The sequence below is a fragment of the Leptonychotes weddellii genome, chromosome 2 (genome assembly GCF_054177405.1).
Source record: "Leptonychotes weddellii isolate Sample4059 chromosome 2, ASM5417740v2, whole genome shotgun sequence".
NCBI classification, from domain to species: domain Eukaryota; kingdom Metazoa; phylum Chordata; class Mammalia; order Carnivora; family Phocidae; genus Leptonychotes; species Leptonychotes weddellii.
Window position 1 is genome coordinate 12,723,111 of NC_138370.1, and position 23,299 is coordinate 12,746,409.

General features: G+C 45.9%; 1 protein-coding gene across 3 annotated transcripts in view; it reads right to left on the reverse strand.

Moving 5' to 3' along the window:
* ACSL1 (acyl-CoA synthetase long chain family member 1) overlaps positions 1 to 23,299 on the reverse strand; it is a 64,632-nt gene that overhangs the window by 27,843 nt on the left and 13,490 nt on the right. For all 3 annotated transcript variants that reach the window (XM_081807586.1, XM_081807584.1, XM_081807582.1), the window contains 2 exons: positions 15,522 to 15,748; positions 2,498 to 2,612 (listed from right to left, as the gene is read on the reverse strand). In XM_081807586.1, coding sequence (XP_081663712.1) covers positions 2,498 to 2,612; positions 15,522 to 15,719 — 313 coding nt within the window. In that variant the 5' untranslated portion in view covers positions 15,720 to 15,748. Of the gene's footprint in view, positions 1 to 2,497; positions 2,613 to 15,521; positions 15,749 to 23,299 lie in introns of those variants that run through there.

The window sequence follows — 23,299 nt, forward strand, 5'->3', positions numbered from 1 at the left end:
TTTACATATTATCTAAAACCTTCAGCTGAGCAGGCCTAACAGAGACCACGTGGCCCGAAGAGCCCACATATTTACTATCTGGCCCTTTTCAGAAAAGGTTTGCAGACCCCAGCTCCAGGACAGTAGGAACTTAAAAAAATACCATACCCAGGCCCTACTAACCAAAAATTTTTTAAACTTTTTAAAAAAATTTAAATTCAATTAATTAACATATAATGTATGATTTCTTTCAGGGGTACAGGTCTGGGATTCATCAGTCTTATACAATACCCAGTGCTCATAACAACACATACCCTCCCCAGTGTCCATCACCCAGCCAAATTTTTGATATAATTGGATGGGGATGGAGCCTGGGCCTCAGTATTTTTTCAAAGCTCCCCAGGGGATATTGCAGTGCAGCCAGGGACAAGAATCCACAGATTCACAGACAGAGGCCTCCTCCATATAAGCAGCTCCCTGTGTACAATTTGAAAAGACGAGGTTTAAAAACTCCACGCTGGCTTCTCCTGTCATTCAACAAACTCCCAACTACCTTATCTAGATGCTGGTTTTTGCTCTCCTATACAGGCTTATCTTATGGTAGTCTAGGAAAATTAAACCTTAGAATAAGGGGGCCTGGGTGGCTCAGTCGGTTAAGCGTCTGCCTTCGGCTCAGGTCATGATCCCAGGGTCCTGGGATCAAGCCCAGCATCGGGCTCCCTGCTCAGCGGGGAGTCTGCTTCTCCCTCTCCCTGCCGCTCCCCCCTGCTCGTGCTCTCTCCCTCTCAAATAGATAAATAAAATCTTTAAAAAAAATACTTAAAAAAAAAACCTTAGAATAAAAAGCTCCTCTTGGAAAAAAAAAAAAAGAAGGCAAAAGTGACCTGCAAAGCAGCTTCCTTCAATCAGTATAGGTTAAGAAGAGTGAGCTCTGTTTTCTTCAACTTCTCTGAAACATTCATATAAGACTTTCATTTTCTAAGTACAGAAAGTGACCAAAAAAATAAAGGTACTGTCTTGAGGTCAGAGGAGAGTCAGAAGTATAATGTAAGTCACCATACTACCAGGATGAATTCATTCTCTGCTAGAAAAATGTAAGAACATTTCTACACGTGACTTTGTGGTAATGGGAAAGATTCTATATACATATATACACATTTATACATAGAGAAGTGTTTAATATATAAATATTTTGAAGTGGCTATATGGATATTTACTATCATAGACCAACCCTGACCCTGACACTGACTTTGAACAAGTTCATAATAGAGAAGTTTGCTTTCTCTTTAGAATGGGGCTTAATGAATCTGTTACAGCAATACTGGTCAAAAACACATTAGAGCAATCCGATGTTACCAGTACCCAGTAAAACACAGGGCACTTTTGAGCACATGTCCTATGCAGTCCCTGACTGTCAGGGGACTCTAGTCTAGCTAGTTGTAGCAAAAATAAAGGCTAACCACCAAAAGATTTAAATAACAAACATGGATCCCAGAGACCATTTCTAGGGAGTAACCTGGAACAAGCCAAAACGAAGAGGCTAAAACACAAAGGGGGGCGCGGGAAGCAGGGGCGGGGTACTCTCTCCATCACTGAGGACACATTAATGGAGCACCTACTGTGTACTAGTGCCGAGAGAAGAGACGGCCACCTGTTCAAGGAGCCCTGGCGAGTGGGACAGAACAGCAGGTGAATGCCTCTGTGCCCTGGCGGGGCTATTACAGGAATAAGTACAAGATGCTGGGGGAGGGGGGGCCCCTCACCTGGAGGTAGGAGATGAAAATGACAGACTAGGGTGGCGTTACAGAAAAGGGAGAAATGCAACAGGAGCTGCAGAGGGTTAGTAAGTGCATAGCAAGCACCCTGGGCTGGAGGTGGGAAAGAAGAGGCTTTATGATCAGGAAAAAGACAAGCGCACAAAGGCATGGGGTTATGAGAAAGGGGAGGAGGTCCAGGTTTTGCAAGAAGTTCAGCGTAACTTGAGGAGAGTCTACCCGGAGCCTGGCAGGGAGAGAGGCTGGAAAGGTAGGCAGGAGCCGCGGAGGGCAGGCCGGGTTTCTCAGGCCACTGTTAGTACGGAAGCGTTGGTCCCATGAGCCGACCCTTGCAAAGGGTCTCATAGAACGCTGCTTCCTTGGCATGTCGGTGTTCATTTCTCAAAATATGGGTCTCATGGTCAAGTAAGTCGGAAAATGTTGGATCAGGCCCTGTTAAACCTGTCTTTTGACCTCAGGAAATGTCAGAGCCCAATAATGAGCTGATGTATGTGAGACTCTCCATAAAACCCAGGACACGCTGCAAACCTATTTGACCATAGAACCCACTCTACCTGGGGAGCAGCAAGAGGGGCTCATGTGCTTTGGGGCTCACTCTGGGAGATGCTATGGGAGGAGGGGGACTTGAACAGGTGGAAGTAGATGGAAGATGAGAGCAAATACAACTTCCTCAAGAGAGACCACTTGTTTGTTCTGAATGAAAATCATTAAGCATTAGTCACACAAGTTCAGAAAATGCTTACTTGACACCTGGATGCCCCTCTGGAAGCCTTCATATAAGGTTCTGACATCATCGTAGAAATACACCAAGGGCTCATCGCTATCCAGTAGCGGGGATCTCCGAGCACCATCGCTACCCTGTGGAAAGAGACAGATGCATGAGCACGTTAAGAGGAAAATGTTAAAAATAAAAAGCCTAACGTGCATGCCCACCAGGCCCTCCATAGGGCCCCTGTGGGGGAGCTGCTCAGTATTTGTTGAACGAACGGAAGTGCAGGATTTGCTAAGAGAACTCATTTGTCTGGGGTCAAGTGCAGGCTTCAGAGAATCAAGGCTAAAACCAAACAGCTATCAGAGGGTCCCCGGGGTCTGGCTGGATAAGGCGAAGAGAGCAGGAGGACTGGAAACCTGCGACCAACACACATGCCTTGAGCCTCCTCAGACCTCCACCATCAATGGCCCAGGAGTCCAAGGTTGCATCAGCTCTCACGGAAATGACACACCATTCGCTTTTACTTCTATCATGTTATGTATGTTCCTTTCGAGATTACTGCCACTGTTTTATCTCTGTGTCAACAGCAGTATAACCTGTTGGGAACTTCTGATTCTCCGGGGAAATCAGATGAGGATACAAGAACTTCTGGTACTACAAGAAAAGACCATTCACAAGTGGGAGACATCGTTTCTAGCATGAGGTTTGAAGAAAGCAGAGAGGAAACCCTTCACGAAGAAGGAGCAAAGGCTGGGTCTCAGAGAGCAGAGTCTGAGCACGCAGAGCTGATGGAGAAATGGGATGCATTCCAGGGGGAAGAACCAACATGGAGACCCTTTATAGGTCATGACCACCAGATAGATTTTGACGTATCCTTTTTCTTCTTCTTCTGTTTTTCATTTGTTTGTTTGTTTTGTTTTTAGGATTTAGGTAAGATTCTTCATATTTCCTCCTACAAGCTCTCTCCCCAACCAATTTATCATATATGTACTTCAAAAAAAGCAACAGTACAGAAGTATTTTTTTTTTTAAGATTTTATTTATTTATTTGAGAGAGAGAGAATGAGAGACAGAGAGCATGAGAGGGAGGAGGGTCAGAGGGAGAAGCAGACTCCCTGCTGAGCAGAGAGCCCGATGCGGGACTCGATCCCGGTACTCCAGGATCATGACCTGAGCCGAAGGCAGTCGCTTAACCAACTGAGCCACCCAGGCGCCCCAGTACAGAAGTATTTTAAGAAAAAAAAAAATGACTAGCCCCTATTATCAGTTCGATGAGTTCCTTCCAGACTTTTTTCTGTGCTTTACATTTATATAAACTCTTTCATTATCTACAATGTACTAAATATGTGTTTGACACTTGATCTAAAGCTAATCATCATTTTCTGGAATAAATATCACCCAATGATGTATGTTACTCATCATCACTGTCTTCTCTATCTTGACAGACACTTTCTAATACCTGCAGCCATGATTCCAAACATGATTATTAATTATAACACACTACTTAATAAAGCAGAGAAGTTATTCTTTGTGTGCGCAATGGTGGGAAAATCTCTGCTCTGTAGAATCATGCATTATTATTACCTAATCTCTGAGTCTTGTTTGCTTGTCTGCAAAATGGGGATCCCATGTGTCCATGTCCAGGGTTGTCTTTAGCTAAACAAAATTGGTCCTATCAAATAGGCCCTATAAAATATGTAGAATACTACTCAGACACCCTGTGACGTGCCCTAACTATAATGTGAGTCCTGCTTAGCCTGGATCTTTTCTCCAACAAATACTCGGATTAAAATTCAGAAGCAATTTTGTGGCTTTACCATAAGCACTGGAAGTCTTTTCAACCCAGGAAGCCACCCACCAAAAAGAGCCAGGGTATCACGGCTAAGGTAGGAGAAAAAGGAGCAAGGGATGGAGTGACAGAAAATGGGAAAGAGAAAAAAGCTAAGAAAAGAGGTACGCCCGGTAGAGAGGAGCGGACTCTGCAGTAAGTAACGGCCTGCTGCCCATTGGTCCAGCCCAGCCCACTCCGCCTAGCAAGCATGGCCAGGAGGCACAGACAGCCTGGTAGCCCAGAGAGGTCCTCATGGCCTCAGCTTAGGAATGGGCTCTCCTCCACCTCTCGTCCTGACACTCGATATCACTTGCATGGTATCACTCAGGGGTTTCTCTGCAAAAGCAATGCTGTCCTCCCCAAGTATTCCACTGAGAACTCCTACAGCTGTCAATGGGGCAGAGGGGAATCAGGTGAGTAAGACACAGAGCTTTTCCCGAAGGAACCCAAGTGACTCTTATCCTTACATCCCCAGAGGGGCTCCACGGCACACTGGTTGAGGCAAGAGTGCTCAGGAAGTCAGAATGAATAGACAGGAGTAGCCTGGAATCTTTGGAGCACAGGCTCGTCCTCGAGCCAAGCTCCCCGAAGGATGGTCTGGGGAACACCAGGCCCTTCTAAGGAAAGCAAATTAGCTTGCCCTTCACCAGATCTACTGAATCAGAAACTCTGGGAGTGTTATCCAGCAGTGCAGCAAGCCCTCCAGGGGATTCTGGAGCATGCTGAAGTGAGAACCACTCACTGGGGACATTAAGGTCCCAGCAGGAAAGTAGTGAAAACTGGAATAATGCTTCAGAAAGAAATCTACAAGAAGCGAGTAAGCAGCATGAAGAATGGCATGGAGGGAAAAGGACTAGAGAAAAATGTACTCATGTGGGCCTGGGTGAGGGCAGTGGCAAGTGGGAATGGGGAGAAGGGTGACACCAGAAGTAGGAAGGGTTAATGAATGGGATCTGGCCAGTCACTGGGTCTAAAGGAGGTCTAAAAATAGCAGTTCCATTTAATCAAAAATAGAAGACTGGGCATGGGCACCAGGTTTGAGAAGAGCGTCAGTTTAGCTTTGGATATATGGAGACCATATCCCTTTCAAGATAGTAGGTCAACCTTCCAATTCCTATTTTGAGAATCGCTGCTCTAGAGTATAATCTTATAACAAACTTTTGGTTAAATAATTCTTTGGCTAAGGTTAATTTTTTGGTGGTATACAATCCTCAAAACTTTGAGAAACAGGGAGGTAAAACAGCCAAATCCAAGTTAAAGAAGTTAATTATATCCCAAACAGCCATCCTCTTGACAAAGTAACCTGAAGACAAGATATTTATTATTATTCTAATTAGCAATTAGAATATTTAGCAAAGGTTTGAGGATGAAGCAATAAATGAACTCTATGCCAAAAAGGTACACCATTTAAGGAATAGGTGAAACTGGGTAAAAAGTCACACTGTCACTTACTTGTAATATACTCTGTAATTTCAAGAGAGAAGTCTGAATGAAAGGGGAAGGGGGGGCACTAAGCAGGATTTGTGCTTTGAAATTTGTTGTTCTATGAAATGATCACATGTTCCCCTGAAGCAGCATCATTTTTGATGTGCATATGTGCTATTCTTCCTGAACAAAATGCTATTTGTATACGCTGGGTGTTAGCACCTTAATTATACCTACAAAGGGGAGGGACTGCACTCTGAGTGTTGGGAATCACAGCTAAAACAACCGAGCTCAAATGTCTATATGTGCTACAAATCGAGCCGTTTCAAAAGGAGGGCATTCCATTACTGGGTCATGCAAGTGCATGTCGCTATTTCTAGGAACACCTACTTAAATGAAAAAAAAAAAAACAAAAACTTCTGGACTTCTGATATAACCTACAGATGGAGGGTAGAGGCCGGGGTTTCAATTCTGCTCAAGAAACAGGGAGAGCGGGGTTCCTGGGTGGCTCAGTTGGTTGGGCATCTGCCTTCTGCTGGGGTAGTGATCCCAGGGTTCTGGGATCGAGCCCCGTGGAGCGGAGGGTGTCCCTGCTCAGCGGGGGGCCTGCTTCTCCCTCTCCCTCTGCCTCTCTCCCCAGCTTGTGCTCTCTTTCTCTGTCAAATAAATAAATAATAAACAAACAAACAAATAAATAAATGAAAGAAAGAAAGAAACAGGGAGAGGTAAGCAGACAACCTCAATTAAACGTGCAGGAAATCAGTCAGTAAGATCGAGTGACAAGGAGGATTATGCTATACACTTCTTTAATGTGGTTTTAGAGTTTTTCCAATTTAAAAAATTAGAGAAGATCGTGAGTCAAACACACTATGATCACATCAGTGGTCCTGAGTCCATTTGGCAACATCTATATAAGCTAAGGTCCCTCTTGAGGTCAGTCTCCCAACGTGAGCTGAATTAGGACATGAAAGTTCAAGTTCCACGTGGGGCCAGTAAGGGCAGGACCACAGCGGACATCTGCATATCCGTGGTTCCCAAGACCAGAACCTTTGCCAATATGGGCCCTTGCTCCCGCTTTCTGAAAGTTCACTTTATGACACTTGACCTTTATGAAAGACCCACATTAGTAGTACCTGTTTTCACTAACCAGACGAAATCTGAAGAGGAGTTTTGCGTTCATGCGAAGAGGAGTTTTGCGTTCATGCAAAAAGGAGTTTTGTGTTTACGTAGGTCTTTTGTAAAACGGAAGTGGCATAACTTGAACTTTTGGAAAGTGGGGGACACTCTTGCTTTATGCCATTTAGGCTTACAAAAGCTTTCATAGGGGCGCTCTACTTTGGGATAGCAGGGGAAACCTATATTTGATAAAAAGGACTCTTGATGGTGAGAGTCATTTTGTGCACTCTCATATTTAAATGCCAAAAGGGAATTACATCCTTGAGGATTTCTGGGGGATAGAAAGATCCAGGCTTTATAAACCGGTCTCGTTCCTCTCAGTCTAGAAAATGGGTATCTGCAGGCCATGACATTCAAGTTCCTCTTGTGTTACTACTGTTTACTCCTGCTGGGGGGGAGGGGCAAGAAGAGGGAGGGAGACAAGGCAGGCAAGGAGAATGTGTAACTTGTAAGGAAGCTGTTGAAGACGTGGCTGGATTTTAATGCTAAATCCATCTCCAGGGGGAAAAGCAGCGGGTAGAATCACAGTCCTGGGGGCATGGGCACGGGATTTTTTTGTTGGCTTTTTTTTTTTTTTCTGTTGCCAATATGTTCCACGTGAAATATTCTTCCCAGCACTTATATTTTTACATGCATCTTACCCTGCCCAGAACACCACTGTCTGCTTCTCAGGCACAAAAACCACTCTTCCATCCAGTGACCTCTTAGAGAGACTCCCTGGCCATCGATTCTCATTTCCAGCAAAGCTACATCTTTGCTGTATGAGCCAGGGCCTTTAAAGGCCAGCCAGTCGGTGACTTTCCCAACCATACTTCCCGAACGCGAACAGACAAAACACACTTAGACTCCCCATGATATGCTGAACTGTCTATGTCCCAGGATAACGGGGAACCCTCAGGTTCACGGCTCATGCTCACCATTGAACTAGCTGACTTCCCGAGATCCTTTATGCTGAGGGAGGAAAGAAAGGGCAGAGCCATCACATCACAATCAGTGCTGGGTTCTGTCATCTGAATGCAGGAAAGCTGGAGGCTAAGTGAGTATTTCCTGAGCGCCTCTTACACACCAGGGGCTCTTCAGGTGAGAAAACAGCCCCAGGGCAAGGCTTTGGCAGGACATCTAAAATGTCCTGGACCGAGCTCCGTGGACATCCGGTATGGTAAGAGGTTTTTGTGAATCCTGAGCAGGTTCAAACTCACCCACATACCGCTCATCTCTACCTTCGAGGAGCCAGGCCCAGATCACCGGGGGCCGACTCGGTTATTTGGTTCTTCAACACTTTCCTCTAATCCTCAGAAGGGCTTCCATTTCAACCCCCCTCCCCAGTTTCCTACTTCCTGAGCCCCCGCTATCCCAAGGGGAGGATGTGCTTCGGTGGGGATCGGGGGCTGGCACGGCACTTAGAAACTATAGTTCTGTGCCCCCAAGCCCATTTCAATGTCATCACCAGGGCAAACCAGCCAACCACCAAAGGGAAAATAGCATCCTCCCACCTCCACAAAGGGGAAGAAAGTCTGGAGCCACCAAATCCAAAACCCACAAACACACATTGTGCCAGCAAAACAAAACTGCCTACAGCATCTCTACATGACTGCCATTTAGAATATGCGAGACATTCTGCTCCACTTTTGACGATTCTAAAGGGAACCAGTGTCTTTCTTATCCATGGTTGGCCTTCTAGACACGAATGTGAGAAGCAGGGATTTTTGTCGAGAGGCTCAGAAAGTTGGTATTTTTCATTTGGCACGAGTTGACCCTGCCTGGGTGCAGGCTATTTGTAAACTTAAATAAATATTCCAGCACACACTTCTGTCATTTATAAATATACACGTTCCCTGCTTAACGAAGCCTCTGAGAGGCAGCATCCTTTGTACAAAATCAAATTGCATTGTCAGACCTGCTTTACCGTATTCCTATTAAGTGAACGGATTAAGCTTTTACTGCCCAGTTAAATGGAACCGAGGAATAAATTTTTCTAAAACAATCATCTTTCTTTCTTTGAATTCCTAAAGGCAGCTACTTAATATCCTCTGTGGCCCGGTCTTGGCAGGGAGATCAGAAACTCTGCCTTCAGTTCTCTGTCATGCCTGTCCTTCGCTGTTGCGCCCACTCACCCACCCACCACTGCCCCGTGACCGGCACCACCTCATTCAAATCCCTAGTCACTTTGAATTAGTAGATGAGCCTAAAAACATACAGAAGCTCAGTTAAGTTTCCTACAACGTGAGTGTAGTTAAGAAAAAGGAATCAGCAAGGTTTTTCATGCTTGGTCATTAAGAAGCCTGTAGAGTCTTAGAAGAGGTGCTAAAGTTACGGCAAGGTATGAGAATGCTGATGTTTGCACACTCCCAGAATAATACGTCTAAACAAAAACACCCCTCCAAATACATTCTCTCCATCCACTCCCACTGCCCCAACTGCTAGGACTGCTTGTTGAAAATGCCCTCAGATGCCATAACGCTTCAGAAAAAATGTGTCTGAAAACTCTCTGAACACCACAGCAGCCAAGTTGCTAGGGATAAGATTAAAAAGGCAAATCTTAAAAAAAAAAAAAAAAAGAAAGAAAGGCAAATCTTTGCATACATCTTTGTTTGACCACACACCCCGTTATTTTGCCATCAGGTGAGAAAACAGCCCCAGGGCAAGGCTTTGGCAGGACATCTAAAATGTCCTGGATCCAGCTCCGTGGACATCCACGGAGTGGATGGGGAGTGGGGGGAAGCATGGGCAGTGGGGGAATACTGACCAGACACCTGCAATTACAAACGGCAAGTAAATGAAGGTTAATGCCCCCAAACAGGGATTTACACAATTATCTGTACATTAAATATATACAATTTACACATTATTGACAGATTTGAAGCCAGCAATCAAACCAGGAGATTCTCTGGAAGTCCCACCCAGACTTCTAGTCAACCATTCCGAGTCTTCCCAGGGATGAGAATTCTGTTTTTATTTAGGTTTCTATTTACAAGTGACTGCAGAAACAACTAGACTTCCTAATACTCCTCCCTTCCTCTTCACGCTCCCCTGCGACCTCCCACCGGGTTCAAATTCATGAGTCTAACACCCCCTCTTACAGGTGCTCTGCCACAGACCGCCAGAAAGGCGGCCATGCTTCCACCATCTGAACGCACCTGCCCTTCCCAGACAACGTCTCTTCCTGCTCTGCCCTGGCAGCTCGCACACGGACCCTCCCTGCACCTCTGCCTCATGGCCGAGTTTGCCCCCGCCCCACTGGAAAACAGCGCCCCCACTCGGAACCAGCCCCAGCCATTCAAGTCCAGCGCAGTGCCATTCTTTGCCTTTTGTTTCTTCCAGCTTTACTGAGGTGTCATTGATAAAACCGTGAGGCCCCTAGAGTGTACCCAGAGTGTTGCCTACAGTGTGAAAAGATTCTCGCCATGGAGTCATTAACATCTCATCACCTCAGAATTTACATTATTTTTTCATTTTTCGGTGAAAACACTTCAGTCCTACTCTCTTAGCGAATTTCAATTGTACAGTGCAGTGTTCTCAACCACAGTCGCCATGTTGTAGGTGAGCGCCTCAGGCCTTGCTCAGGCGGCAGCTGAAAGTTTGGGCCTCCAGCCCCAGGCAACCCCCCTTCTCCTCACTGCTTCTGTGAGTCAACTTCTTTGGGTCATTTTCACTCTCTGGATTGCCGATGTCATGACCCCAGAGGCAGGCCGTTTGTCTGTGCAAGTCCCACGCGAGTCTTCGTCAAGACTTAAAACCACGCTATCTGTGGTGCATTGGTTCACAGGCCAGATGTGTGACATTTAGTTTGCTCCTTTCAGAGTTCTTATGGGAGAATGAACCAGAGTTCTAGCTCAAGGGCAGGAGTCCTTGGCGGTACTGCCCTCTGGCCTGTAAACTGCAGGAGGCCAGCGGCCTCTTCTTCCCAGGGATTGTGCACACATTACTTGGCCGACGTTCAAGTGCTTCTTAATGGATGTCTGTCAAATCATTACTCTGTGACTCACGGAGGATGAAATCCAGAGTGTCACATCCTCCATAAGAGACCATCTGGAGTACGGGATTAAAATGCTACGGGCAAGCTGCTAACCGTATATAGCCCACCATGTGGACGGGTCAATCCCAAGCTCTCATGCTGAAGGAGGAGCCAGCCATCATGCGCCTGAAGGTCACTAGCTCACCTGGTGTGAAAGTCATCTAACTTAGACAAGATGACTGACACCCAAAGAACCGGTTTTGCATCTTGAAAGATATGAACCCACACTAGAACCAAGGAGCCATAACTAACAAGTTTAAACAGTGAATCTGTTACAGACTAATTGGTTTAGTTGACAAAGGTAAATTTGAAATGAAGTTCTGATATTCTTAAAATGAAGTCTCAGAAAGGCTATGGATTTATTGGTATAAAAAAGTTTTTGGGGGGCGCCTGGGTGGCTCAGTCGGTTAAGAGTCTGCCTTCAGCTCGGGTCATGATCTCGGGGTCCTGGGATCAAGACCAGCCTTAGCTCCCTGCTCAGCGGGGAGTCTGCTTCTCCCTCCCCCTCGGCCCCTCCCCCTGCTTGTGCGCTCGCTCGCATGAATAAATAAAATCTTAAAAAAAACACAAACTTTTTGCATCCTACAATTTACTTCCTTCTCTAATATTTAAAAACAAAGCAAATAACTTGGGTTTTCATTTAAGTACATTATAATCTAGCAGTAGTTACCCAAAATCTTTCCATCTTAATTTGACAAGTAAGCTATCTCAAGGCCTATCTCTCACTGCTTAAAGGAATTCTCATATTCTTTCTACTACCTCCTTCAGCAATTACAATGATTCCTTTTTATACTTTGGAATGGTTTGTTGCCTTGATCCCTTAAACTCTGGCAGGTGGGCCTATGACCCCATCAGCACCAAGTTTTGCTCTGACCCCATCTATTTCCAACCTGGTGCAGGGGCAGAGGAGGAGGGGAGGCAGAAGCTCACCAGAAGTCCACTTTTGCTGCTAGCTCAGTTCCATGTTCCCAGCCCCGGGCCTCACTCCCATCCCATCCTTGATGGTGTCTGATCCCACACCCAACCTGTGCGGGAAGCTCAGACTCTATTCTTCTATTACCTGTTCCTTTTCTTCCTTCCATTCCATCACTACCTGCAGACTCATTTGCCTGCAATACCCATTTTCAGAAGAGGCTGCTCCTGGGTCCAAAGGTCTAGCCACTGGCTCTTCAAATTAATGTAGATAGGGGCACCTGGGTGGCCTGGTCAGTGAAGCATCTGCCTTCAGCTCAGGTCATGATCCTGGGGGTCCTGGATTGAGCCCCGCACCAGGCTCCCTGCTCTGCGGGGAGCCTGCTTCTCCCTCTCCCTCCCACTCCCCCTGCTTGTGCTCTCTCTCTCTGTCAAATAAATAAAATCTTAAAAAAAATTAATATAGACAGACCCAAATTTTCCTTATTATCCTTATTTTCCTCCTCCCCCTGCCCCTGAAAAGCCCTAGCTATAGTATATAACTTTCAACTACCGTAATGAAAGCAGCAGAACAGAGCTCTTGATATTCTACTAGCTGTATGATACAATTTTGCTTCTTGGCATTCAGCTGTTTTCTTGTATATAAAACATGACCGTTAAAAGAGGAGGCCTTTTCAGAAGAAGAAAACTAACATTTACTGAACACTTAGTATGGGCCAAGTGGACACTCTGCAAGTATCTATGCAGTCCGCTTAACGTCCACGAGGGAGGACAGAAACTGTCACTCCTGTTTTCCAGGAAGCTGAAGGTCAGGAAAGTCAGGGGAACTTGCCCAAAGCTGCCTGGTCTAAGCAGAGGAGCCAGGCCCAGCCTCTACCATATCCGCCGCTTCCCTGGTCCCTTCCAGCACCATCATGCTCTCCTCTGTCCCTTAGCCGCAACCACCACGGCCTGGGCCCTCACGGGTCCCGAAGCGATTCTAGTCACTGCGGCGAAGGTCATCCTCACCAAGGGACATGGGGATCTCAGGCAACAGGCAGAGGCAAGCTGAAACCTGGAAACATGCACGTCACTTGTGAAAGTGATTAAGGGCCACACGGACACAGGAAAACTCGCTTCCCTCCACAGCTCAGAGTTCAGGCAGCCCTTCGGGCCCCGAAACCACAGGCATAGCCCTCTAAACTCGGTCCAGATCAAACATGCCTGAAAGTTAGGAAAAGCTTGTTGGATTCTGTTCCAAACTCCGGTTTCTCTGTCCTGTTCCGCAGCCTATGTCCTCACTGCCTTTCCTACACGGGGCTACAGCTCGAGTGCTAACATAACTTTTTTTTTTTTTTAATTTTCTTCATTTGAGAGCGAGAGAAAGGGGGAGAGAGACAGAGCACAAGTAGGGGGGAAGGGCAGAGGGAGAGGGAGAAGCAGACTCCCCGCTGAGCAGGGAGCTCAATGCAGGGCTCAATCCCAGGACCCTAGGGTCATGACCTGAGCCTAAGGCAGACGCTTAACCGACTGAGCCACCCGGGAGCCCCTTTGACCCTGACTTATAAAAGGAAATGTCAGAAGCTGCAACTTATCAAGAACTTCTGTGCTGCTACTTTACGAAGGTGTAGCTTGGAATCAGCCGCTGTGAGGAGTAATGAGATGCAGCAAAACTGAAAAGTGCAGATTCCTCTCGTTTTAATATCCAGATAAGGTTTATGGGAAAAGGAGGGTAAAAATCTGGATGCGAAATCGGGGCAGGGGGCGGGGGATCAGGGTGTGGACTGGCAAATGGCACTTACTTGTTTTCAAAAGTAGGAACAAAACAACATTTTATTCTGGCAATCAGTTCCTCGGACCATGCCAGATGTGCCGGCTCTTCATGAATACGTAATGAAGTGAATTCAGTGCTTCTTTCTGCCATAGCAGTCCATATGACCATGCTAGCTATATAAAAGCCCCTAAAGTTACCGAGTATCAGAACTCAAAGCTCGTCTTAAATTCAGTATTTTAAGTTCTTTCTTAGAAATGCAAAGCAAATTTTGTAACTATTCCTAAGACCTAGAAGTTCTGAAAATCAGAGCTAAATCCATTTCTATAAGCGAAGAGAAAAGTCAGGAGGCCTCTCTGCGAGGTAGTGGAATTGGAGATTTTAATTTTCTTTGTGCTTATCGGTAATTTTTAATCTGTCCTACGGAGGACATCATGCATGCTTATTTTCCCAAGTCTCATAATGACTTTATGCTTAGCTGGAGCTTAAAAAGCACACTGTAAGCACCTCCACAATTTCTCATACAATACGTATTAGGCATTTACAGTTACTGCTAAATTATAAATATCTTAAATCTGCACTTGCCAAGTACTCTTTCCATAGCGATGGTAATGCTACTATGAGACACCAGGTCCTCCTCCAGAAAAAAAGGAATGTCAGAAACCTCACACACATCTATTAGGAAAATTGAATTCTACTCCTTCATGGTTTGCGATTAGCTGAGGTAAAATATTAAGTCATGTTCACCTTCTAAATAAGGTATAGAACCAACTTTTCTTGGCAATAATTCAGTCATTCTATTTTTACATTTTGGCATGAATTAGACTGACATATCTTCCATATATTTTAGAAGTTTCAAATTAATGAATCCAATCAATTGTCTAAAGGAAAGCAAAGAACTAAAACCCTATAAATAACAAAGAGGTACTCAATGAAGGCCAAGGCTTCATTTGAAAGGGCACCTCTCCTGCTCATGGCCATCAGCCTGGGGAGCAGGGCAGGATGGGGAAGAAGAAACATTCTTTACGTGTCTTGAAAGTTATAAATACTGAAAATCGATTCTGCCCTGGGTAGGGGAAAGCGAGAGACTACAACGCAGAGAGTAGGCCAAGAGGCCCAGCACCAGTGAGAACCTGGCTGCTTCATCTTTTCAACCCCTCATGTTTTGTACTGAAGACATTCAGAAGGGAAGGAAGGCAGAGCCAAAGCATTAAGAAAGAATCTTTCTGAAAAGCGTCCTTAGCTTTCCCCGTGCCATCCCACCCATTCAGCCCTAATGAGGGAACACACGCTCTGGTTTCATTTTCATGACGACATGAACATGGCCTGTAATTTGCCCAAGTTCTATACAACCATGGTCTTCAACAACTCAACCTTCGATATCTCCTGAACGCCCTTGGCTTGTTCATGTCCTACCTGAAATTCTGTGGCCATGTTATTCTGGCAAGTTCCTAGCCTCACCTTTTCCTAGGCGAAATCTCAGAGTCCCTTTCAAAAGCTGGGGGAGGTGTTCTAAGTATCAGGTATACCACAGATGAAATCCTTCCTTCTGGAACGTTTGTTCGACAACAATCTTCTCTGTGAGCCCTGCAGGAGCAGCATCTCTATGCCTATCCTTTCCCACTCACGGAACCCTCTGGGCCTCCTGCAGTGCCTGGCATAGGGTTGAAACTCAATAGGATTTGTGCAATGAGCCTCTGTGTGACTAAAGGGAGACACCCCACCAACAGCACCTCCTTTGTCCCTCTGCCCTATATTTTGGCCCCTACCCTCCATCTACTACCCCGTTGACAAACTTTGGTGTGTTGAGCACATTTTGGCTTACAAAGCGCCCTTGCAAACAAGTATTTGAAGGTGACTGATGTCGACCAAGATAGCACTCAACATGGGAATCCGGGGGAACACAGAGAAAATGCACACAGCAGGCAGGCCGGCCCCTCCACTTACCGCCACCTCCACAGACTGCATGGAGAGGTCGCATGGTGGCTTCAGGGCTTTGGGCCTCGTGGCGTACCAGAAGGTGGTGAGGGCTGCAAAAGCTCCAAAGCCCATGAGCGTGTTGGTCGGCAGCGTGCGAACGTACTGTCGGAAGTCAGCCAGCTCTGGCATTCGAAAATATCGGAACAGCTCGTGGGCTTGCATCATCCCGTGTTGGTGGTTCCCTAAGCTGAATTCTGTCAAAAGAGAAAAATGTCACATTCCTCTCAGGAAGGCAAGACTTGCCTCCAGAATTCCCAAAGGCCAGCCATCCGGCTTGATGCCTGGCTGACCGATCAAGGCATTAAACCCACAGTCTAATGGTCCAGCTCTTTTCTTGGCTGTCAAATGTCATTTCTCTAAAAACCCTTTAGAAATTCATTTTATGTCTATCATTTTGTGTCGAGCTTCCATTCCCCACATTAAAAAGGTTTCGCTCACGAAGAATTCTTGTCACAACACGCTCAAGTGGCGTAAGTTACCACCTTCTTCCCTGATACCGTCTCTGTTCTCTTCCACCTGATCAGATACACTCAGCTCTCCTTATCATGGCTAATGAGAAGAAAGGGACAGAAGTACAAATAAGCCCACACCACCTAATGGCCGTCCGCGCCTGCTTCTTCCCACGCATCTCAGAGCTAGCTCCCAATGGGTAAAACACACCAACCTAAATTCCAACGTGCCTCTCACCTTCCCCATACTCTGTACCACAAAAGCAGCAATACAAATGCAAGGCAACTGTAGTTCGCTATTCTGATCAAACCATCTCCTTTATATTCCTTGAGATATTATAGCTAAAATATTATAATGATAAAAGGGTGCACATAAACTTTAAACCAACCACCAAATATCTAGAGAGAGATTGCAGCATAGTATCTGAGAAAAAGTACAGAATGGTACTTAAGATCCCAGATTCAAGAGCCAAATCCTGTCTTCCCAAGCTTATTAGCTGTAGGACTGGGGACACACTACTTCGCCTCCCTGAGCCTTGTTTCCCTATAAATGGAGGCTGAAAATAGTAGCAATCTCGTGGGGCTTTTATAATGACTAAATGATTTACACCGACAGCTTAGAATGGCATGGGGCACCAGAAACTGCTCAATACATTCTAGGTACTACCATTATTTCACCTACCAAGATTCTGTGATTAGTCCTGTGTGCAGAACAGGAAGGGATAGAGTTAATTAAAAACAACGCTTGCCCACAAAGAGTTTACAAACAAAATTAAGAAGCCAAAAACACACAGAAGAAAGCTAGATGAAAAGCCTCACACTGGATGTTACAGACAACTTATATATACATCAATATAAAAAGTGTGCAGTACAGATAATAAATAAGAGTAATTCTAACGAGAAGACTATAGATGAAGAAGTGCTTTAAAGCGCCTTTGACAGTAAAGGGAAGGGCATCATAGTAAATGCTCTGAAGGCTTTTCTCAAAAACTGCCTGCCAACCCGCCAAGTGCTAACGTTTTAGCTATCATTCAGAAGGTATTTGTGAGCTACTTATTATATGTTCTTTTAAATAGCTAGGTTACAAGGCTGAAGATAATTTTTTTTTTTTCAAATACAGACATCTTTACATTTCAACCTATACTATCGTTCATTTTTTTTTTAATCGAGTAGCAGAGGATTCAGCTTTCACTGGCCACCAATCCTGTAGTATATTTGCTCAGCTCAGACAGTCTTGTGCTACAACAGCTCTGTGTAGGCGCGCGCACACACACACACACAGAAGAAATTTCCAGGTTTTACGTAACAGTCGAGAAGGAACAGATAAGCAAGACTTCTTCAGGTCACAATCGTGGAGACAGAGCTCCAGGACTTACAAAACCACTCACCATCTGTGCCACCCAGAGCTGACGGCTAGGTGACACGCCATGCAGCCATGCAGAGCAGAAGAGGTGGTGACGGTGGGGGTGGGAGGGGGGCTGGAGGAGCTCAGCTGCCGCTTACCGGACCTGCCAAGGTCTCTCAGGGCATTAGTCACATGCCGACTCCTGCACTGGGCTAAAGGTAACTAGCAGACAAAATTCATACTTGACTTCCCAGGAGGAGACAGGGTGGAGGATGGGCCAATGAGCAGCTGGGAGCAGAGTCACCCCACTGCTCCACCCATGGGCAGGGACAGGCATCTGCCAGTGCCAGATCTGAAAACAGACACTGTTTTCTTTCTGCTTGGCTTCCCAATAAGAAGAGACAATGGACAGAGTTTTTTTAAAAACACCAGCGAAATACATGATCAGATGTTGGGTGGTTATGTCAGACCAAGGAAGAAACAGATTGTCCGTAGTATACTCCCAGCAGATTCATTCTAGATGAATGCATAGGAACTGAGCTACTCTAGTCGGTGCTCAGGGCTGAGCACCCGGCGTGTGCCAGGCCCTGTGCCCAGCAGCCGGGAGGGTGGTGCTGATGACCCAGTGTAGGGTCTCCATGGGCAAACTGGCTGGTGGGGAAGCCACGAAATAAAGCAAGAAGCGTTACCACCAGTGGGAGCCGGGATGAGGCAAGGCCTCTGGCAGGAAGGCACATGCGTACACTGAGACCATGAGGATAAGCAGACAAATCGAGTCCGGCCCCTTTTGGCACCGAGTGGGCAGGTTTCATAAACAGCATTGCCACCCTAAGAACGCGAAGCAAGCTGACGTGTACAATGTGCAAACCTGCCTTCCCCTCCAATCATCCCACCTTCCAGCCGTCCTCATACCCACGGCACCCCAAATCTGAAGAGGACTTTCCCACCCCTCACACACACACACACACACACCCCTGCCCTTGTCTCTTCTCTCCCACAGGTCCCTGAGGTGATTTCCATAAAACCTAGATAGTGTGAATTTGCAGGGGCTGCTCAACAGAATCCCATCTCTGCGTGAGAATACGAAATAATTCCCCCATGAACAAATGCACTCAGAAGCTGGTGATTTTTTTTTTTTTTTCTATTTTAAGCATCAGCAGTAGCCAAGCTGTAGACAGCATTAGACTAAGAAAGAAAGAAAAGAAAAAGTCTATTTCTAGAGATAAGAAATAAACTAAGAGACTAAAAAACTAAGAAAGAAAACCTGGAAAAAAACAAAAACTTCAGAAAATGACTGATTTAGTAGCACCCATGCAAGAATATTTAATCTGACATGAGTCTGTAATGCTAAGGGTTTAAATCCAGCTACATTCTTATCTTTAGTGGGTAATGACAAGGTATAGCAGTTTAATTCATGCCTCTCAGTGGGCAGCCAGGTGACAGGCTGCAAACCAGCTTCACTGAACCCACCGGTTAATGCTGTGCATCAGAAAACTATAGTCCATCCAATAAAGAACTAAAGAAAATCCTTCTTTTAGATCCACGTGAAGAACAATTCGTCAACGTGAATGGAAAGCATTATAAACCTTCTCCCTTCTATGGAACTGCTATTAAGGAAAAAGTACTTGGGGTATTTAGAAATGGAGGCAGACCCACATTCAAAGAAAACTGGCCACAATAAATAGCCTTTCAAGGCTGCAGGTGAATATAAACACCATGCTTTAAGACAGTCCCCCAACAGGTCTCAAAGAAGAAGAATCAAGACTCGTACGTGCCAACACATGATTAAAAGCCAGACTGACTTTATTCTTATTCCAATGGTGTTCCCGTTGGAATATTTTTAAGATTCTTTCAAAAGCAAATTTCCACACATCCTCTCTGGATGTTTGCAGGCCAGGCAAATAACAATGCTACTGTTGGCTAAGAATATGATTCAATCGGCTTAAAGGCTTAAGCTGTCAGTATTTCTTGGTCAAGAACGCACAAGCCTATGGGCAGCTAGCTTCTCCTTCCCCGGCAGCTACTCCTGCATCTCCTTCCTCCCCACACCTATGAAAAGTGGGTTTGCTCACTCGGGTCCTGGAGTCTAAAACCACAGAACGACAGAAGGCATAACAGTGGTCAGGGAAGCATGGTGCATGTCCGGGGCAAAGAACCAGAGGGAAGGATGCCTGGGCAGAAATAGCTATACGGGGCCAAGTAATAGAAACTGGATCGCATGACTCTCAGAAAATAGAAATCCTGGTACTTATCGACCCACACTTTGGGAAGCGTAGCTAGCAGCCCAACAAACGCTGATTTAGTGTTTCGAGAAGGCTTTCACATCCTGTATTGCACTGTCTTGCAGGACAAAATGATCCTAAGGTAGCTGAGGCTGGAGATTTAAGAGGCTTTCCCGAGGTATGTCCCATGACGGGGATACCGACCTAACTCTCAAGTCAGGCTTTTTCCTCTAGGCAAACAATTCCTAACCTCTGCAGAGCCGCTGATCCTCTGCACCTGGAACACGTGGGTACTCCTTTGCATGGGGGGCTCGCAAGTCCCCTGCAGCCCACCCCGGCTCAGGAATGGTGAGGGCAGGTGCTCTCTAAAGGTCCTTCCGGCACTCACATTTCATGGCATGATGAGAGCTTAGCATCTGAACTCTATGCTAACGCTCCATGTCTTACATAACTGCTCGCGTTTGCCCCATCGTCCTGGAGTCTGAACATATGGGTCCAAGGCCACCCAGACACAAACAAAGGTTCACCTCTTACCATTTTGTTTACACCAGGAAAAAGTGCTGTGGGGCAAAGGTGACTCACAAGGGCATCACTCTCTAAGGACACAGGGACATGCGCGCACACACACACACACAGGTCCTGTGATTCCATAGATTTATACTTACATCAGCATTTTATTTTCTTCCTGTCATTTACAAACCAAAAAAAAAAAAAATGGGTGATCTGGACGTGTCTCCCCTTTTAAAGTTCCTCACGCTTTCATTCAGCTGAATAACAGTGGTCTGATGGAATACTTCACTAGGAATGCAGCCTCCAAGCAAACCCACATAAATAGCACCCTTGCCCCGGCAGCCGCAGATGAAGAAATCCTGACATCTCTCCTTAAAAGCAGCAAGCTAAGCTGGCAAGATGCTGCCTCCCTCCTTGCTCCACCTCCTCTGCTTGTACAATAGGCTATTTACAGAAGGCTGAAACTGCCCCTTTGTCCCGGCGCCGGCTGGGCAGAGCTCGGCCTCGGGGAGGAACAAGGGAGCGGGCGGCCAGACCGTGCACTGTTCTTTCAGTGTGCCACTCCAGAACCGCTGGCCTCGTGCTCCTTAACCCTGGCTGGCAAATCACCTAACGCTAGATTTGCTTAAGCCATCCCTTCCTGAACCAAAAGAGCAGCCGGGCTCCCCCTGAAGAGGGATGTACGGGAGCTCCACAGGGATGCCAGAGTCCACCAGTTAGAGAGGAAAAACAGAAGTCGCTGTCCAAACCCCATTCTATACAGGACCTCCAGACCACGGTCACTGCCCTGGGACCATCCTCCCATTCTGAGCATGAGAAAGAGGAAGACCACCCGGGGAACTCCGGGATCCCACACAACAGTGCGCAAGTCATCCCCCAAGGAATTAATTACTTCCTTCCACTGCCTTGAGTGTTTCTTTCCAACTAAGGATAGTAAAAGTTTTTTTTTTTTTAAAGAGTTTATTTATCTATTAGAGAGAAAGAGTGAGCACAAGCAGGGTGAGGGGCGGAGGGAGAAGCAGACTCCTCACTGAGGAGGAAGCCCAATGTGGGGCTTGATCCAGGACGCTGGGATAATGACCTGAGCCAAAGGCAGATGCTTAACCCACTGAGCCACCCAGGCGCCCCAAGTAATAGTAAACCTTAAGCGCGTTTGATTTCCATGAAAGTGATTCTCTGGGTCACCAATTCAACTTCCAAGAAGATTTTCAAAGGAGAAATGAAGCAGAGATGCTCTGCTTTTAGAAACCTGATTTATGGAAATATTCAAGTCAAGTTGAAAATTCTCTACTAAACCATTCCCACCCTGCCCATCTCCCCAAAGTCAGAAAGAGTAGTACATAAAGCTTTTAAAGCATCAAGCTCCACCAATTTGTAACCAGCAAGATTAGCGCGATACCTCACCTGTTCATATTGGCCACCAAGCCACAACTACCATATATGTCCCCAAGTGGTGAGATTCCAAATATAATGTGGGTAAACAGATAGGAACATTTAGGGATGATGAAATGGTCCAATGCCTACTTACGACAGTTTCTGTATTCAGTAAGCTACATATATACTTAAGTCACATGACAAAATAAGTTACTTGAGAAGTGTGTGCTTTTTCCCTATTTACATTTCACTGATATTTTATTAAAATTCTTCGAAAATGCTTCTTCAAACAGGATTTTGTGCAGTCATGTGTGTGGCCATCACTGAACAAATTCTCCCATGTCACAGGAACGTATTTGTATAATGTTAGGACAGTTTAAAAAATGTGTCTGATGGGTCCATATTCATATAACTCAACCTCATACTTGATTGCTTTTTAAACTGACTTTTTAAAAGCTTTTGACAGTAATATCCACCATTTGCCTTTGTAAGGTCAAGCCTCCAGAAATAACAACCCAGCTACTGTTAAATTTCTTTGCCTTAGAAAAGCCTGAAATCAGTTAGGTGGGTTTTATGAGAACCCAAGACTAGGACTGGCAGAGGTGGTTTCGGGAAAGGGGCCTTCTCTACCTGATGGGTGTTCAAACTGAGGTGACCGACAGGACCCCTCACAAAATGAGAGCCTGGGTGACATATGATGACTGACAGAGTTTGGGGGAAACCCTCACCCTCTCTCGGGGCATGTACATTATTTACTCTTCATGTGTGGACCCCACTCAAGAGGCTTGGAAGTAAAAGATGTAACACAAATATACATATACAACATAGTGAAAAACAAGGCATGAGTCAGTGCAAAAGAAACGAGAAAAGAGGTCCACACCCTCAAGGAGGACCCGCATGCAGAAGACACAAGGGAGGCTGGTCCTCAAGGGATGAGTGTGGTCTCAGAACATTAGCTCTGCTATAGGGCACAGGGGCCAAACAGGATGGCGAGAAGCAACTCCCCAGCTCAGCTCTAGGATTTTTGGCAAATTAATCTGGAAGGAGTGACAGGATTAAATTGGGTTCAGGAGAAGGGAAGGAAGACATTCAGAGAAATCAGTCTGAAATCATGATTTCTTTAGGAGCCATTGTGCTAAGCAATCACAAACATGACTAAATGCAATCCTCACAACAGTCCTCACGGTAGGGAGATGTTATGAGCTTCAATTCAAAGACAGGAGACTGTGCCCGGGAAAAGTTCAACGTCCTGCCCCAGCTCTACACGAGAACGGGACTAGAGGCCAGGTCTGAAGGCAAAGCCTGTGGACATTGAAAAGCACGTGTTGCCACCGAGGCATGCGGTGATTCATATCTAGACAAAGGTGGGAGGCGACGCTCGGGATGACAAAGAGCCATGACACACAGGGCTTTGAAAAGCCGGGATCTGAATCCCAATGCTCATCAACAGATGGAGGGACACCCAAAAAGCGGTACCTGCAGACAACGGGGCATTATTCAGCCTTTAAAAAGAGAAGAAAATTCTGGTGAGAACTAAGCAAGATGGCAGAGGAGTAGGAGACCTGGTTTTTGTCTGGTCCCAGGAATTCAGCTGGATAGGGATCAAACCATTCTGAACACCTATGAACTCAACAGGAGATCGAAGAAAAGAATAGCAACAACTCTCTGAACAAAAAAGCGACCACTTTCTGGAAGGTAGGACGTGCGGAGAAGGGAATCCGAGGTGATATTGGGGAGGATAGACGGCGGGGGAGGGGGCCTCCATCGGCTGCTTCTGGCAAGTGATAGAGCAGTGGAGCACAAAATCGGAACTTTTAGAAGTCTGCTCCGCTGAGGGACGTCGCT